We start from the raw sequence: 17968 nt of genomic DNA, 5'->3' as shown, positions 1-17968 counted from the left end.
AACTGAGGTGAATCATATCGAGGGGCCTGAATTAAATGAGTAGGAAGCAGCTATTTCTATTAGCAGAGAGGTCAGTAATTAGAGGGCTTTGTCTTGAAGTGATTGAACATAGAACATTACAGTGCAGTACAGGCCCTTCGGCCCTTGACATTGCACCAACCTGTGAAACCATTCTAAAGCCCTTCTAAACTACACTATTCCATTCTCGTCCATATGCCTATCCAATGGCCATTTAAATGTCCTTAATTTGTTCACTGCAGTTGTAGGCAGTCCATTCCTCGCCCTTATTACTCTCTGAGTAAAGAACCTACCTCTGACATCTGTCCTCTATCCATTACCCCTCAATTTAAAGCTATGTCCCCTCGTGCTAGCCATCACCATCTGAGGAAAAAGACTCTCACTGTCCACCTTATCTAATCCTCTGACAATCTTATATGTCTCAAGTAAGTCACCTCTCAACCTTCTCCTCTCAAATGAAAACAGCCTCAAGTCCCTCAGCCTTTCCTCATAAGACCTTCCCTCCATACCAGGCAACATCCGAGTAAATCTCCTCTGCACCCTCTCCAAAGCTTCCACATCCTTCCTATAATGTGGCAACCAGAACTGTACGCAATACTTCAAGTGTGGCCGCACCAGCGTTTCGTACACTGCAGCATGACCTCATGGCTCTGAAACTCAGTCTCTCTATCAATAAAACCCTAAACACCATGCGCCTTCAGAACAACCCCATCAAACTGATTGGCAACTTTAAAGGATCTATGCACATGAATACCGAAATCGCTTTGCTCATTCACACTACCAAGAATCTTACCATTAGCTCCGTAATCTTTATTCCTATTACTCCTTCCAAAGTGAATCATCTCGCAGTCTTCTGCATTAAACTCCATTTCACACCTCTCGACCCAGCTCGGCAGCCTATCTGTGTCCCACTGTAACCTGCAACATCCTTCTGCACTATCCAGAACTCCACTGACCTTGGTCTCACCTGCAAATTTACTAACCCATCCTTCTACACCCTCATTTATAAAATGCCAAACAGCAGTGGCCCCAAAACAGATCCTTGTGGTACCCCACTAGTAACTGAACCCTAGGATGAATATTTCCCATCAACCACCACCCTCTGTCGTCTTAGAGCTAGCCAATTTCTGATCCAAACCGCTAAAACACCCTCAATCCCATGCATCCATATTTTCTGCAATGGCCTACCGTGGGAGAATCTGATCAAACACTTTACTGAAATTCATATACACCACATCAACGGCTTTACCCTCTCCACCTGTTTGGTCACCTTCTCAAAGAACTCAATAAGGTTTGTGAGGCATGACCTACACTTCACAAAACCATGATGACTACCCTCAATCAAATTATTCCTCTCTGGACACTTATAAATCCTATCTCTTAAAATCCTTGACAAAACTTTGCCCACAACAGAAGTAAGGCTCACTGGTCTATAAGTACCAGGTTGTCTCTACTCCTCTTCTTCAACAGGGGAACAACATTTGCTATCTTCCAGTCTACTGGCACTACTCCTGTAGACAATGGTTACATAAAGATCAAAGCCAAAGGCTCTGCAATCTCCTCCCTAGCTTCCCAGAGAATCCGAGGATAAATCCCATCTGACCCAAGGAACTTTATCTATTTTCACACTTTGCAGAATTGCTAACATCTCCTCCTTATGAAACTCAATCCTGTCTTGTCTAATAGCTTGTATCTCCGTATTCTCCTCAATAACATTATCTTTCTCCCGCATGAATACTGATGAAAACTATTCATTTAGCACCTCTCCTATCTCTTTGGACTTCACACACAACCTCCCACTACTGTCCTTGACTGGCCCTAATCTTACCCTAGTCATTTTTTTGTCCCTGACATACCTATACAAAGCTTTATGGTTTTCCTTGATCCTACCTGCCAAAGACTTTTCATGTGCCCACCTGGTCGTCTTAGCTGTCTCTTTAGGTCCTTCCTGTTTAACTTGTAACCTAACTGAGCCTTCACATCTCATCCTAACATAAGTCGTCTCCTTCCTCTTCACAAGAGATTAAATTCCTTTAGTAAATCACAGCTCCCTCGCTCAACCACTTCCTCCCTGACTGACACGTATATACTTATCAAGACCCGCAGTAGCTGTTCCTTGAATAAGCTCCACATTTAAATTGTGCCCACCCCCTGCAGTTTCCTTCCCTATCCTTTGCATCCTAAATCTTGCCTTTCCCCCCAGCTTTGCCCTGTAGTATATACCTATCCCTTTTCATCACTGTAATAAACCTAACCGAATTGTGGTCACTATGGCCAAAGTGCTCACCTACCTCCAAACCTAACACCTGGCCTGTTCATTATCCAGTACCAAATCCAGTGTGGCTTCACCTCTTGTTGGTCTATCTACGTACTGTGTCAGGAAACTCTCCTGCACACGTAGGACAAAAACTGACCTGTTTAAAGTACTCTAACTATAGCGTTTCTAGTCAATGTTTGGAAAGTTAAAGCCCTCTATAACAACTACCCTGTTACTCTCACTCCTATCCAGAATTACCTTTGCAATCCTTTCCTCTACATCTCTGGAACTATTCGGAGGCCTATAGAAAACTCCCAACAGGGTGACCTCTCCTTTCTTGTTTCTAACCTCAGCCCATACTACCTCAGTAGATGACTCCTCAAATGTCCTTTCTGCCACTACAATAAAACTCCTTGACTAACAATGCCGCACCACCCCGTCTTTCACCACCTTCCTTGATCGTACTGATTGGAGGAATTTGAGGGACATTGAAGAGAAATCTTTGTCCCTGCATGGTCTTGAGGTGTATTCCAATAGGGTCGGAGATACAGAACCCATATCACATTCAAATGAACATCAGCATGTACTGATATGATAACCTAGAGAAGAGTCAACCAAGGACTGGAAAGTGAGACTATGCTGACTAGCTCTTTGGACTGAATTAACTCCTTCTGTTCTTTAATTCCATGCAAATTGTGGTGAAATTGGTGTTAATCTCAATCAAGATATTTAATTTTGAAATGTATTTCTTGGCTTTAGAAAGTCAAAGCGATATGAAAGCTTTTATTAAAGCTGCGATGCAGGCAAAGTCTCCATTTCCTTGGAGCTGTGTACTGATCACTGGTATTACTCATGTACTCTCATTGTTTCTTATACAGTCTGTTACCTGTTTCTTGTTGAAGGCTAATTTATTATTTACTTGTGGAATCTGTGATCATCTCCTGACACCTAAGAAATATCTTCTGTGCCACACAGAGTGAGGAGACAGCAGAACCCTCTGCTGTTTGGGAAAAGGAGTACTCGGTATGGCCCAGATGACCCCAATGAGGTCGGAAGTGATTTCGATGATGATTGTGAGGAGTTACAGCTGCAGGTTCCATGACAGCAATTGGACTGAAGAACAGCGCGCAGAGAGAGAGGGACATCTTGCTGGAACAGTCTCGCCCTGGACCAGAGTGATGGCTGGGACATGGCGATGAGAACTGCTTACAGAGGGAAAGCTTTAAATAGCAATTGAAAATCCAAAGTCTTCAGTGACTCCCATCTATTAGTTTCTGTTATAACAGTGAACACTAACAGATGATATATGCCTTATAAAATATTTGTACATTTTAACAAATCATTGTAAACTATATATTTAGACGAATTTTCTATTATAAACCTGTGCATTTAGAAAGTAAATGTGTGTGTTTGTGGGATTTTTGCCATCCATCCAGTGGATTGTGTAGTACATGCTCCAGATTCCATAGCAAGCTGTGACAGGCTTGGGAATATGTTACAATCTAAGACCATTTCCCCCAGAATCTTTGCAGTATGGTCAGGGATCAGGAACTTTGTTGGTTAAAGTAAGTAAAATAAGCCACTGGATTTTAAACTAAGAAAAATAACACCACAACATTCCACAGTTTTTAAATAAGCAAAATGATTCTTGCTACGTTGAACAGTATAACACTGTACAGTATAGGCCCTTCGGCCCACAATGCTGTGCTGAACATTTATCTCAATCTAAGATCAACCTAACCTACACTCCCCTCAATTTACTGCCGTCCATGTGTTTGTCCAGCAGTTGCTTAAATGTCCCTAATGTGTCTGACTCTACTACCACCACTGGCAGTATGTTCCACACACCCACCACTCTCTGCAGGAAGAACCTACCTCTGACATCTGCCCTGTACTTTCTTCCAATCATCTAAAAATTACAACTCCATGTGACAGCCATTTCTGCACTGGGAAAAAGTCTCTGGCTACCTACTCCATCTATGTCTCTCATTACCTTGTACACCTCTATCAAGTCACCTCTCTTCCTCCTTTTCTCCAGTGTGAACAGCCTGAGCTCACTCAACCTTTCTTCATAAGACAAGCCCTCCAATCCAGGCAGCATTCTGCTAAATCTCCTCTGCACCCTTGCTAAAGCATCTTCATCCTTCCGATAATGAGGTGACCAGAACTGGACACAATATTCCAAGTATGGTCTAACCAGGGTTTTATAGAGCTGCAGCAAAATCTTGTGGCTCTTAAACTCAATCACCCTGTCAATGAAAGCCGAAACACCATATGCCGCCTTAACAACCCTATCAACTTGGGTGGCAAATTTGAGGGATCTATGTAAGTGGAACCAAGATCCTGCTGTTCCTCCCCACTGCCAAGAATTCTATCTTTAACTCTGTATTCAGCATTCAAATTCGACCTTCCAAAATGAATCACTTCACATTCATCCAGGTTGAACTCCATCTGCCACTTCTCAGCCCAGCTTTGCATCTTGTCAATGCCTTGTCATAGCCTGCAACAGACCTCGACATTATCTACAACGCCACTGACCTTTGTGTTATCATCAAACTTACTAACCCACCCTTCTACTACTTCATCCAAGTCACTTACATAAGGACATAAGAACTGGGAGCAGGAGTAGGCTATCTGGCCCTTCAATCCTGCTCTGCTATTCAATAATGGTCATGGCTAGTTTTTTCATGGACTCAGCTCCACTTACTCGTGCTCTCACCATTCCTTTATAAATTCCATTTATAAAAACTACAAAGAGCAGAGGCCCAAGAACCGGTCTCTGTGGGACACCACTGTCACCAACCTCCAGGCGAAATTCTTTCCAACCACTACCACTCACTATCTTTCTTTTGGCAAGCCAATTCTGTATCCCATGCCTCCTAACTTTCTGAATGAGCCTACTGTGGGGACCTTATCAGATGCCTTGCTGAAATCCATATACACTATATCCACTACTTGACCTTCATCAATTTGTCTCCTCACATCATCAAAGACCTCAATAAGGCTTAGACATGACCTTTTCCTGCTCCTCTGATGCTGCCTGAACTACTGTGCTTTTTCAGCACCACTCTAATCCTGACCCTCACATCTGACCATCTTTAATCAAAATGTTTTTTTTCCAAAATAGTCATATCTCAGAATCCTTTCCAGTACCTTGCTAACCACAGACGTTAGACTGATTTGTCTGTAGTTCCAGGGATTTCCCAATTCCTTTTCTTGAACAGACGAACAGCATTCACCTCCCTGTGATCAGCCAGTACCATATCCCGTGGAGAGTGAGGATGCAAAAATCATTGCCTGCTAGTTTCCTGCAGTAACCTTGGATATATCTGGTTTGGTCTTGGGCACTCATCTATCTTGATGCTTCCCAGGATTTCCAGCACATCCGCTTTCTCAATATCAATCTGTTCAAGCCTGTTAACCTGGTCCATGGTGTTCTCACTTTCAACAAGGTTCCTCTCTCTCGTGAATACTGAATCAGAAAACTCATTTCAGGCCTCCCCTATCTCTTCAGACTCCAGGCACATGTTCCCTCCACTATCCCTGATCAGCCCTACCCTCTCTCTGATCATTCTCTTATTTCTCACAAGTGTAGAATGCCTTTCGGTTTTCCTTAATCCTTCCAACCAAAGCTTTCTCGTGCCCCCTCTTAACTCTCCTCAGTTCATTTTTGAGTTCTTTCCTAGCTACCCTGTAATCCTATAAAGCTGTGCCAGATCCTTGCTTCCACAACCTCAAGTAAGCTTCCTTCTTCCTCTTGATGAGAAGCTCCTCTACTCTTGTCTTCCAGGGCTCCTTCAACTTCCTTTCCTGTCGCAGTGTGACCAAGTTATCCAACTCTCACAAGTGCTCTTTAAACAGCCTCCAAATTTTGTTCATTTCCCATAGAACAATTGTTCCCAATTTATACTCCACAGCTTCTGTCTAATAGCAGTGTAATTTCTCCTTCCTCAGTTAAATACCTTCCCATACTGCCTGTGCCTATCCCTCTCCATGGTTGTGGTAAAGGTGAGGCAGTTGTGGTCACTGTCAGCGAAATGCTCTCCCACCGAGAGATCTGACACCTGGCCTGGCTTGTTGCCCAGTGAGAAATCCAATATGGCCTCCCTCCAGTCAGTCTATTGACATTTTGAGTTTGGAATCCTTCCTGGACACACTTGACAAAATCTGCTCTATCCAGACCATCTGCATTAACCATTCAATTTTGGGGAAGTTGAAGTCACCCATCACAACAACTCTATTACATCTGCTGCTTTCCAAGATCTGCTTTCCGATCTGTTCTTCCATCTCTCTGCTGCTATAGGGGGCCTATAGAAAACCCCCAGTAAAGTGACTGCTCCTTTCCTGTTACTGACTTCCAACCACACTGACTCAGTAGACAAACCCTCCTCAACATTCTCCTTTGCAGCTGTGATGAACTAATTAACAATGCTAATCCCCCTCCTTTTATCCCCTCCCTATACTTTTTAAAAGATCTAAACCCTGGAACATCTAGCAACCATTTCTGCCCCTGTGAAATTGGGTTAGTATTTCCCAGCTTATTTCCGCATGTCTCCCCATGTGATAGTAATAACTCTTTCAGGTCATTTCGATTTTCCTCTGGAAGGTAAGTCAATAATTTAACCTGAATTTTGACAACATCCTCATTGTCTAATTTTGAGGCATGTCCAATTCTGAATCCTCGGAACTTGGTCCTTCACTCTGTGCTGTAATCAATAACACAGTCTCCTTCGGAGTTCCTTTCCTGTCCAAATAGCTTTTGAGCATATTCACATGACACACACTGAGATTTCTTTCAGTCTGGAGTCCTCATCGAATAGTTCACCTCACTCAATTTCCTTTCAACTTGATAAGGACCTTGCTTTTAAAGGTTCAGCTGTCACTTGACGTAATACTAACATCTTATCTCCTAAAGCAAATTGTGAATTTTTGATTTCTTGTCAGCTTCCTGTTTCATTGTATGCTGTGATACTTTTAAATGCTGTCTAGCCAACTCCCCCTCGCTGATTTAACCATTCCCTAAAATTTGACATATGATCATTTTTGAATTATGACTTACCAATTTCACCTCAATCAATGTTAATGGTCCTCACACTTCATGCCCAAAAACTAATACAAATGGACTGAGTTTGGTGCATCTCTGATTGCAAAAAGTGCAAACATAATTCCCTTAGCGCAATCATCTGGATAGTCCTGACCATAAGCCCTCAATGTGGTCTTTAATGTCTGATGCTACCTGTCTCACCCTCCCTGCTCTCTGGACAGTATGCAGTAGATTTGAATTGTTTTATTCCTGCACTGTCCATAACTTCCTTGAATAAATTTGATGTCAGGTTTGACCCTTGATCTAATCGTATCTCTGTGGGTAGTCCGTATCTAGTGAGAAAAATTGAGTAATTCCTCTATAATACTTTTAGCTGTGATATTGCATAATGGAATGGCCTCTGCAAATCTAATGGACACATCTGTTATTGTTAACAAATACTGATTCTCACTTTTTATTTTAGGTAGGGATGCTACACAACCAATTAACTGTTGTAAAAGGTTCTTCAAATGCATGAGTAAGTATTAAAGGTGCTGGTTTTATTACTGCCAGTAGTTTTCCAATTACCTGGCACGTATTTCAGATAGTCAACATGGTTTTGTCAAGGGCAGGTCTTGTCTCACAAACCTCAGAGTTTTTGAGAAGGTGACCAAGCATGTGAGTGAGGGTAGGGCAGTTGACGTGGTGTACATGGAATTCAGTAAAGCCTTTGATAAGGTTCCACATGATAGGCTGTTGGAGAAAATGCAGAAGCATGGAGTTGAGGGTGATTTATCAGTTTGGATTAGAAACTGGCTTTCTGAAAGAAAGCAGTGAGTGGTGGTTGATGGAAAATAATCAGCCTGGAGTCTGGTTACTAGTGGTGTACCACTGCTGTTTATCATTTTTATACATGACTTAGATGCAGGCATAGGTGGATGGATCAGTAAGTTTGCAGATGACACTAAAGTCGGTGGAGTTGTGGACAGTGTGGAAGAATGTTGCAGGTTGCAGGGGGACTTGGATAAACTGCAGAATTGGGCTGAGAGGTGGAGTTCAATGCAGCTGAATGTGAGGTGATGCACTTTGGGAAGAATAACAGGATGGCAGAGTACTGGGTCAATGGAAAGATTTTTGGTAGTGTGGATGTGCAGAGGGAACTTGGAATCCATGTACATAGATCCCTGAAAGTTGCCACCCAGGTGAATAGTGCTGTTAAGAAGGCACATGGTCTGTTAGGTTTCATTCATAGAGGTTTAGAGTTCCGGAGCTGTAATATCATGCTGTAACTATACAAAACACTAGTGCAGCTGCACTTGGAATATTGTGTACAGTTCTGGTCGCTCCATTACAGAAAGGATGTGTAAGCATTGGAAAAGGTGCAGAGGAGATTTACCAGGATGTTGCCTGTCTGGAGGGAAGGTCTTATGAGGAAAGGCTGAGAGACTTCGGTCTGTTCTCATTGGAAAGGCGGCGGCTAAGAGGGGATTTGATAGAGACATATAAGGTGGTCAGAGGATTAGATAGGGTAGACAGTGAAAGACTTTCCTAGGATGATGACGTCAGCTTGTACGAGGTGTCATAACAACAAATTGAGGGGAGATAGATTTAAGACAGATGTCAGAGGCAGATTCTTTACACAGAGAGTGGTAAGGGCGTGGAATGCCCTACCTGCTAATGTAGTCAACTCAGCCACATTAGGGAGATTTAAACAATCCTTGGATAAGCACATGGATGATGATGGGAGAGGGTGGGGAGATGAGCTGAGAATAGTTCAAAGGTCAGCGCAACATCGAGGGCCGAAGGGCGTGTTCTGTGCTGTATTGTTTTATGTTCTGTGTCCTATGTATGCTATGTCTGGCAAAAGGGCGGCACGGTGGCACAGTGGTTAGCACTGCTGCCTCACAGCGCCAGAGACCCGGGTTCAATCCCCGCCTCAGGCGACTGACTGTGTGGAGTTTGCACGTTCTCCCCGTGTCTGCGTGAGTTTCCGCAGGGTACTCCGGTTTCCTCCCACAGTCCAAAGATGTGCAGGTCAGGTGAATTGGCCATGGGAAATTGCCCGTAGTGTTAGGTAAGGGGTAAATGTAGGGGTATGGGTGGGTTGCGCTTCGGCGGGGCGGTGTGGACTTGTTGGGCCGAAGGGCCTGTTTCCACACTGTAAGTAATCTAATCTAATCTAATCTAAATCCATGTGCAGTCCAGACAGGTAAAAATGTTTTTGTATTTTAGGTTGGGTATTCTTACCCCTAAATGACCGCTACTGGTAGTTCATATGTCACTCACAACAATTCCATTCTATAACCGACTAGCAATCCAACTTGATGAACTTCTGCCCGTTTCTCATCTTGAATATGTGATGGTCTCCATTTCCTCATTAAGACATCATTTTTGAGATAGTAGCATTCAGGGATATATTTGGATTATTTTCCCGTGTATGCCTTTTGATATAATTGCTTTACATTTTCATCTTTCTGCTATAACTCAGTTAATTTATCTGTGCTAATGATGTCTGGTTTGTCATCTATCTGTTCCTTATTTGTATTAATCATTTAATCAAACAGGGTCTCTGCTAATTCCACTTCAACTTTCTTATCTATACTCTTTGGTTTCTCCTGTTTCAAATGGTGTTTTTGTGACTTCGTTACCACACAGTTCAGAAAAATTCCAGGATATGTGCCCTGCCTGAGTTTCCACTAGCTGTTCAACTACAGCTAGCAGCACTCCTACCAGTGAACCAGCTATATCATTAGCAAGGACAAATTGTATTCCTGGAGCTGAGAGTCTGTCCTATACTCCTCCATGACTTCACCACTCTTCATTGGACACTCTAACCTCACTTTACATAATTGAGCACTTCTTGTCTCACTGTGAATTCCCATTACTAGCACCTTTTCTGACAATAGTCCTTCAGAGGTATGTATCTCCTCACCTTTCAGCATCACAGATTAAGAGGATCCTGTATCTCTTAATATTGTAACCTGTTTACCTGCTGCTCCTGGCCTATGTGAGTACCTTCTACCTTCACAGGTATATGTTGAAGAAGATCTGACACTTCTTCCTTAACCCACCTCCAATCAGGTTGTACATTCTGGTGCAGCTTTCTCGTCTCCACTGTGCTTTCCATTACCATTCCAACAAAATTCACTGGCTTATCCTGTTTTACTACATCTGGCTTCCCAGTGCTCTTCAAAACTCACCAACATTGTGATCTCATGTAGCCTACTTTGATTTTGGAAGCGAAACTTTGATTTATGGATCAACTCATAATCATCAGCCATTCCAGCCGCTAATCTTGCCATTTTAACTCTGCTCTCACATGAGTTCGCACTACTTTAGGAAGTGAATCTTTGAACTCCTCCAAAATAATTGTCTCTCCAAGAGCATCAAAGGTTTGCTCTATTTTTAATGCCCTTATCCACTTATCAAAATTACTTTGTTTGATCCTTTCAAACTCAATGTAGGTTTGACTGAAACACTGTCTGTAGGCGTATGACACAAGCTCAAATGCACTTAAGATGATTTCCTTCACCACCTCTAACAGTGATGCAAGTACCTCACTAGCTCCTACCTACAAGTTTTGTTTGAATCAACCAAACCCATATAGTCATTGGCCATTGCATTTGTTTAGCCACTTTTTCAAATGAGATGAAAAAGGCTTCCACATCCTTCTCATCAAATGTAGGCAATGCTTGAATATATTTAAAAAGTTTCTCACCAGGCTTTTGGCGACCATGGGTTTGCTCATCCTTACTCTCTTCCTCACTAAGCTTACCTCCAGCCTATATCTCTTATCATTTTAGGCTAACTTTCCTGTACTTTAATTTTCCCAACATTGACTGGGATACACTTAGTGTCAGAGGTCTGGATGGGGTAGAAATTGTAAGAAGTGTCCAGGAGAGTTTTCTAGAGCAGTATGTCAATAGTTTGACGAGGGAAGGAGCCATATTGGACCTGGTACTGGGGGACGAGCCAAGACAGGTGGTAGAAGTTGCGGTGGGGGATTTCTTTGGGAACAGTGACCACAATTCTGTAAGTTTGAGAATACTCGTAGTCAAAGATGAGAGTGGTCCTAAGGGAAGAATACTAAACTGGGCCAAGGCCAATTATATCAACATTAGGCAGGAGCTGGGAAATGTGGATTGGACACAGCTATTTGAAGGGAAGTCCACATTTGATATGTGGGAGGTTTTCAAAGGTAGGTTAAAGATTGTGCAGGATATGCATGTCCCTTTGAAAGCAAGGGATAGGAAAGGCAAGATTCGTGAACCGTGGAAGACAGGAGAAATTGTGCGACTAGCTAAGAGGAAAAGGGTCACGTAGATAAGGTCAGGGGAGATAAGAACAGAATAGGCCTTGGAAGAATATCGGGAGAGTAGGACCAGTCTTAATTGAGGAATCAAGCAGGCTAAAAGGGGTCATGAAATAGCTTTAGTGAGCAGAATTAAGGAGAATCCCAAAGCCTTTTATTCTTATATAAGAAGCAAACAGATAACTAGAAAAAGGGTTGGTCCACTAAAGGATAAGGAAAAAAGGTTGTGTGTCAAACCTGAGAGAATGGGTGAGATTCTGAATGATTACTTTGCATCAGTGTTCACTGAGGAGAGGAACATGATGCATGTTGAGACTAGAGATAGAAGTTTGATTAGTCTGGATCACGTTGATATAAGCAGGGAAGATGTGTTGGGTAGGCTAGAGGTTATTAAGGTGGACAAATCCCCAGGACCGGATGAGATCTATCCCAAATTGCTGAGGGAGGCGAGAGAGGGGCCCTGACAGAGATCTTTGTAGCATCCTTAAACACAGGTGAGGTGCCGGAGGACTGGAGGGTTGCTTATGTTGTCCCCCTGTACAAGAAGGGTAGTAGGGATATTCTGGGTAACTACAGACCAGTGAGTCTGATGTCAGTGGTGGGAAGTTGCTGGAGAAGGTACTGAGGGATAAAATCTATTTATATTTAGAAAAGAATTAGCTTATCAGTGATAGGCAACATGGTTTTGTGCGGGGGAGATCGTGTCTTACCAACTTAATAGGAGGAAGTGACCAAGTTGATAGATGAAGGAAGGGCTGTAGATGTCATATATATGGACTTTAATAAGGCAGTAGATAAGGTTTCCCACGGTAAACTAATGGAGAAAGTGCAGTCCCATGGTGTGCAGGGTGTTCTAGCTCAGTGGATAAAGAACTGTTGAGCAACAGGAGACAGAAGAGTAGTTGAAGGGAATTTCTCGAAATGGAGAAAGGTTCCACAGGGATCAGTGCTGAGGCCACTATTGTTTGTGATATACATAAATGATCTAGAAGACGGCACTGTTTGTATGATCAGCAAGTTTGCAGATGACACAAAGATTTGTGGAGTAGCAGAAAGCATGGGGACTGTCAGAGAATACAGGAGGATATAGATAGACTGGACAGATGGACGGAGAAGTGGCAGATGGAGTTCAATCCAGACAAACGTGAGGTGATGTCTTTTGGGAAGTTTAATTCTCGAGCGAATTATACAGTAAACGGAAGAGCCTTCGGAAAAGTTGATGAGCAGAGAGATCTGGGAGTACAGGTCCATTGTACCCTAAAGGTTGCCGCACAGGTGGATAGAGTGGTCAAGAAGGCATATAGTATGCTTGCCTTCATTGGACGAGGTATTGAGTATAAGAGTTGGCAGGTCATGTTAAAATTGTACAAGCAATTGGTTTGGCCACATTTAGAATATTGTGTACAGTCTGGTCGCCACATTACCAAAAGGATGTGGACACTTTGTGAGGGTGCAGAGAAGGTTTACGAGGATGTTGCCTGGTATGGAAGGTGCCAGCTATGAAGAGAGGTTGAGTAGGTTAGGATTGTTTTCATTAGAAAAAAGGAGATTGGGGGGGTGGGGGGACCTAATTGAGGTCTACAAAATCATGAAGGGTATAGACAGTGTGGATAGAGATAACTTTTTCCCAGGGTGAGGGATTCAATAACGAGAGGTGAAAAGTTTAAAGGGGATACACGCAGCAAGTACTGCACACAGAGGGTGGTGGGTGTCTGGAACGCATTGCCAGCAGGGGTAGTAGAGGTAGGCACGGTAGATTCATTTAAAATGTGTCTGGTGGGGAGCAGAAGGATACAGATGCTTAGGAATTGGGTGACAGGTTTAGACAGTGGATTTGAATTGGCTCAGGCTTGGAGTGCCGAAGGGCCTGCTCCTGGGCTATAAATTTTCTTTGTTCTTTGTTTAAGTGCAAATTTCTGAAGTTCAAATTCCCTCTCTTTTTTTCCTCTCTTCTCTCTCTTTTCTCTGTTTTTAATCGTAATTCGAACGGTTTAATTTCTGTTGCCCTTTCCTTGTATTTTGCCTCTAACTCGAGCTGCTTCATTTTCAATTGAACTTTAGCCATCTCCGAAGATTCTGATGATATTTCCAGCAAATTTAAATGCTGAGCTATTGGCGTAATTATCTCTCCCTTTCTCACAGAAGGTCGTACCTCCAACTCCAGATTGTCTGGTCATTCCAGCAGTTTGTCCTAATTCACCTTTTCCAAGGCCCTCATAATCACTTCTTCCACCCCAGAAAACTCTTGGTGACTGAAAGAGACCCTGCTATCCCACGCACTGTTTAAACTGACCAAAATCAACACCCAAAACAAAAGACACTAACACCACTCCCTGCCTTCGAGTCCAGCAACCCTAATCCTAAATCCTGGATGAGCCCCCCAGTCTGTTACGGATCAGGCCAGAACCCTCAAAACATTTCAAGAAAGTAGCCTGGACCCCAACTTTGCGAGTTGTTTTAAGCAGGTGTGAATTGGATATTCCAGGAGGGATGCAACTGGCCAAACTACTTAGTTTTAAACAAAACAAAATTTAGTTGCAAGATTACTGAATGAAACACAAACAAAAGTGAACCAAATGTAGAATAATGTAATCTATGTGAAAACCTAACAGATTCTCCCAACTTAATGATGCTGTTCCAAATACTGGCAACAATCCCCATAAACACTCCTTGGCACCAAAGGAGAAATCAAACACACAGTCTTCCAGGAGAGATGTCAGAGAGAGGGACGATCAGCATGGACCTGCTTCTTTGGGTCCAGCAGCTTCACAACTGACTGCTTGCTAAAATCAAACCCAAGCCAGAGGCAAGCTGAGCTGGGAGAACTGGCCACTCCCCTTTCATTGTACAAATGTTTTCTTTTAAACTTAAAAGCTTCTTCATGTAGATTAACTTCAGACATTTTGGAGCCTGTGTCTATGACCTGAAAATAAAACCAAGAGCAACATAACCTTGTTAAAGGAGCAGCACAATCACATCAGTTCTAATGAAAGGTTCTGAACTGAAACGTCAACTCCCCTTCTGCTTTGTTGCTACTTGACTTGCTGTGTTTTTTCCAGCTCCAGTCTTTATCCTCTCTGACTTCCCAGCATCTCACTATCTCCCAGTCTATTAGAGACAGATAGCTGAACCAAATCAGCCTTTCTACCACTGTATTCACAATACAGTAAAATTAAACTGTTGAAGATGCCCAATAATTACTCCACTGGTTCCTAACCAGACATTTGAATAACCATTTCCAAAGTTTGTGAATGATTAGTTCCAGACATTGGTTTTGTATCTCAAATAAAAGACTTAACCATTCATTCAGTACACAGTAATTTTCACAGAGGAAAAATTAAACCACAACGCAAATTGATTAATGCCTATGCTTTAATTCAGGCCCAATTCAGTCTTCAGCCCCTTATTCACACAAAAGATAGTCAGACAGTTAAAGGATAAATTGGAGGAAGCAACCGAACTAGCCAGATTCCTTAAATGGCTCCCACAATGTGTAGTTTCACAGGCATAATTGTGGACTCCTTTGTTGCTTTTCTGAAATGTTGATCAGGATCACCTCAGTTTACCCAGGCAAAGACAGAAATACTTTGAACTCAGCTTTCTACTCTTTGGGCTCCGAGGAGCTGGTGGAGCAGCTTAGCAGCTTTCAAATCTTCAGGCCGTCTCAGCAGCATCCCTGAATCATCTCCCAGAAAACATAGCTGTAAAACAACCTCAATTTTGTTTCCGCCCTGACAGACAGATCAACTCCACTCGGGAACTCAATTAGCGTTCAACAATTATCACTGCTTGAACATAGAATTCCTTCCAGACTTGTGGAAACCAATTCCCAGGCACTGACTGTATTAATCATCAACTTCTGCTATCTACTTAAACATAATGCTCTTTTGCAGGTCACTGTATCTGTTCGAACTTTTTAATCAAAACTCAGCCTGCAAATTGACTCCAGGCCTGGCCTCACAAACAAACAAGGCTCGTTTACAGTGTTCTTTTCATTTTACCCCAACTTGACAAAGTCCTAAAGTCGACAAGGGGACGGTGATGACCTTGTGGGTATTACCACTGAATGATCAATCCAGAAACTCAGGGAATTTTCTCGGGATCCAGGCTTGAATCTTGCCATGGCAGTTGGTGTCATTTAGAACATAGAACAATATAGCACAGAACAGGCCCTTCGGCCCACGATGTTGTGCCGAACATTTGTCCTAGCTTAAGCACCTATCCATGTACCTATCCAATTGCCGCTTAAAGGTCACCAATGATTCTGACTCTGCCACTCCCACAGGCAGCGCATTCCATGCCCCCACCACTCTCTGGGTAAAGAACCTACCCCTGACATCTCCCCTATACCTTCCACCCTTCACCTTAAATTTATGTCCCCTTGTAACAGTCTGCTGTACCCGTGGAAAAAGTCTCTGTCTATATCTATTCCCCTGATCATCTTATAAACCTCTATCAAGTCACCCCTCATCCTTCTCCGTTCGAATGAGAAAAGGCCTAGCACTCTCAACCTATCCTCGTACGACCTATTCTCCATTCCAGGCAACATCCTGATAAATCTCCTCTGCACCCTTTCCAAAGCTTCCACATCTTTCCTATAGTGAGGCGACCAGAACTGCACACAGTACTCAAAATGTGGCCTAACCAAAGTCCTGTACAGCTGCAACATCACTTCACGACTCTTGAAGTGAATCCCTCTGCTAATGAACGCTAATACACCATAGGCCTTCTTACAAGCTCTATCCACCTGAGTGGCAACTTTCAAAGATCTATGAACATAGACCCCAAGATCCCTCTGCTCCTCCACCTCACTAAGAACCCTACCGTTAACCCTGTATTCCGCATTCTTATTTGTCTTTCCAAAATGACAGGGTTGAACTCCATCTGCCACTCCTCAGCCCAGCTCTGCATCATATCTAAGTCCCTTTGCAGCCGACAACAGCCCTCCTCACTACCCACAACTCCACCAACCTTCGTATCGTTTGCAAATTTACTGACCCACCCTTCAACTCCCTCTTCCAAGTCATTAATAAAAATTCAAAAAGAAATATCTGCCAAAAAAGAAATTATTGTCAATTGTTGGAAAAACCCATCTGATTCACTAATGTCCTGCAGAGAAGAAAATCTGCCATCAACTGGTCTGGTCTAATGTGACTTCAAACCCACAGTAATGTGGTTGACCCTCAACTGCCCTCTGAAATGGCCTAGCAAACCGCTCAGTTGTATCAGTACCTACAAAGTCTCATGTTACGAAGTTAGAGGCATGTACTATACCATTAAGAGAGTGAATACTGTTTTGCACTGAGAGAATACACCTGTCATGGTGGCTCAGTGGTTAGCACTGCTGCCTCATAGCACCAGGGTCCCAGGCTCAATTCCAGCCTCGGGCAACTATCTGTGTGGGTTTCCTCTGGGTGCTCCGGTTTCCTCCCACAGTCCAAAGATGTGCAAGTCAGGTGATTTGACCATGCTAAATTGCCCATAGTGTTAGGTGCATTAGTCAGAGGGAAATGGGTCTGGGTGGGTTACTCTTCAGAGGGTCGGTGTGGACTTGTTTGTCTGAAGGGTCTGTTTCAACACTTAGGGAATCTAATCTAAACTAGCTGGCAGTTTTAGAGTATACTGGAAAATTGAAAATTTTGGCATGAAACAGATATGTTGAGTTCAGGTTGCTATTTTGACAACAATCCAAATTTAACCAATCAGTTTAAATTATGCCGCAGGATACTAAAACCCAACTTCTTTTGAATTTATTGTTTTTACCAACCTCGAGCCAATGAGACGATTCGGTGTTAGGGGAAAGAAGAAGTAGGTATTTTGAAAGTTAGAGTAATTGTCATCTTGAGAGAGACTTTTGAGAAGATTTGTAGCTCAGGTTGAGGTTCTGGATGTAAGTTTGCTCACTGAGCTGGAAGTTTTCAGACTTTTCGTCACCAGACGAGGTAACATCAGTGAGCCTCCAGTGAAGACCTTCACCAACAGAACATCTGAAAACAAACCTTCCAGCTCAGCGAGCAAACGTACATCTAGAGAGAGACTGCCATTCAAAGCATTCTGTATCAAATGTACCTTTTTCATATAAAGCATTGTTGCAGCAAAAGACAGCAGATGACGTCGGGAAATCTTCAGCCAGAGGAAGACAGACACCAAACAACAACAGCTGCTGTGTGGTTTTGAACTTAAGTTGATGTAATTTTAATACTGGTTCTTATGGCAACAGTATATTGTTATAAAGCTGGAGGCAGATAACAAGCAGTTCAGAGAAAGGAGGCTTAGAATTGTAAATCGTTGTTGTTTTATGTTCACTTTTAGAGTTAAAGAATAAATTGATGTTATTTTCTTTAAATAGTGGAATTTG

The 17968-nt window shown here is 42.8% G+C and overlaps 1 protein-coding gene across 1 annotated transcript in view; it reads left to right on the top strand.

The window, feature by feature from the left end:
• Positions 1 to 3687, top strand: part of ccdc102a (coiled-coil domain containing 102A) — a 251223-nt gene extending 247536 nt beyond the window's left edge. The window contains exon 9 of the mRNA XM_043707419.1: positions 3251 to 3687. Within this exon, the coding sequence (XP_043563354.1) occupies positions 3251 to 3377 (127 nt within the window). The 3' untranslated portion in view covers positions 3378 to 3687. The remainder of the gene's footprint in view (positions 1 to 3250) is intronic.
• The last annotated feature ends 14281 nt before the right edge of the window (positions 3688 to 17968 follow it).

The sequence above is a fragment of the Chiloscyllium plagiosum genome, chromosome 17, assembly GCF_004010195.1.
Source record: "Chiloscyllium plagiosum isolate BGI_BamShark_2017 chromosome 17, ASM401019v2, whole genome shotgun sequence".
Lineage (NCBI taxonomy): Eukaryota > Metazoa > Chordata > Chondrichthyes > Orectolobiformes > Hemiscylliidae > Chiloscyllium > Chiloscyllium plagiosum.
The sequence above is the reverse complement of the archived record's forward strand: the minus strand, read 5'-3'. Positions and strand labels throughout refer to the sequence as shown.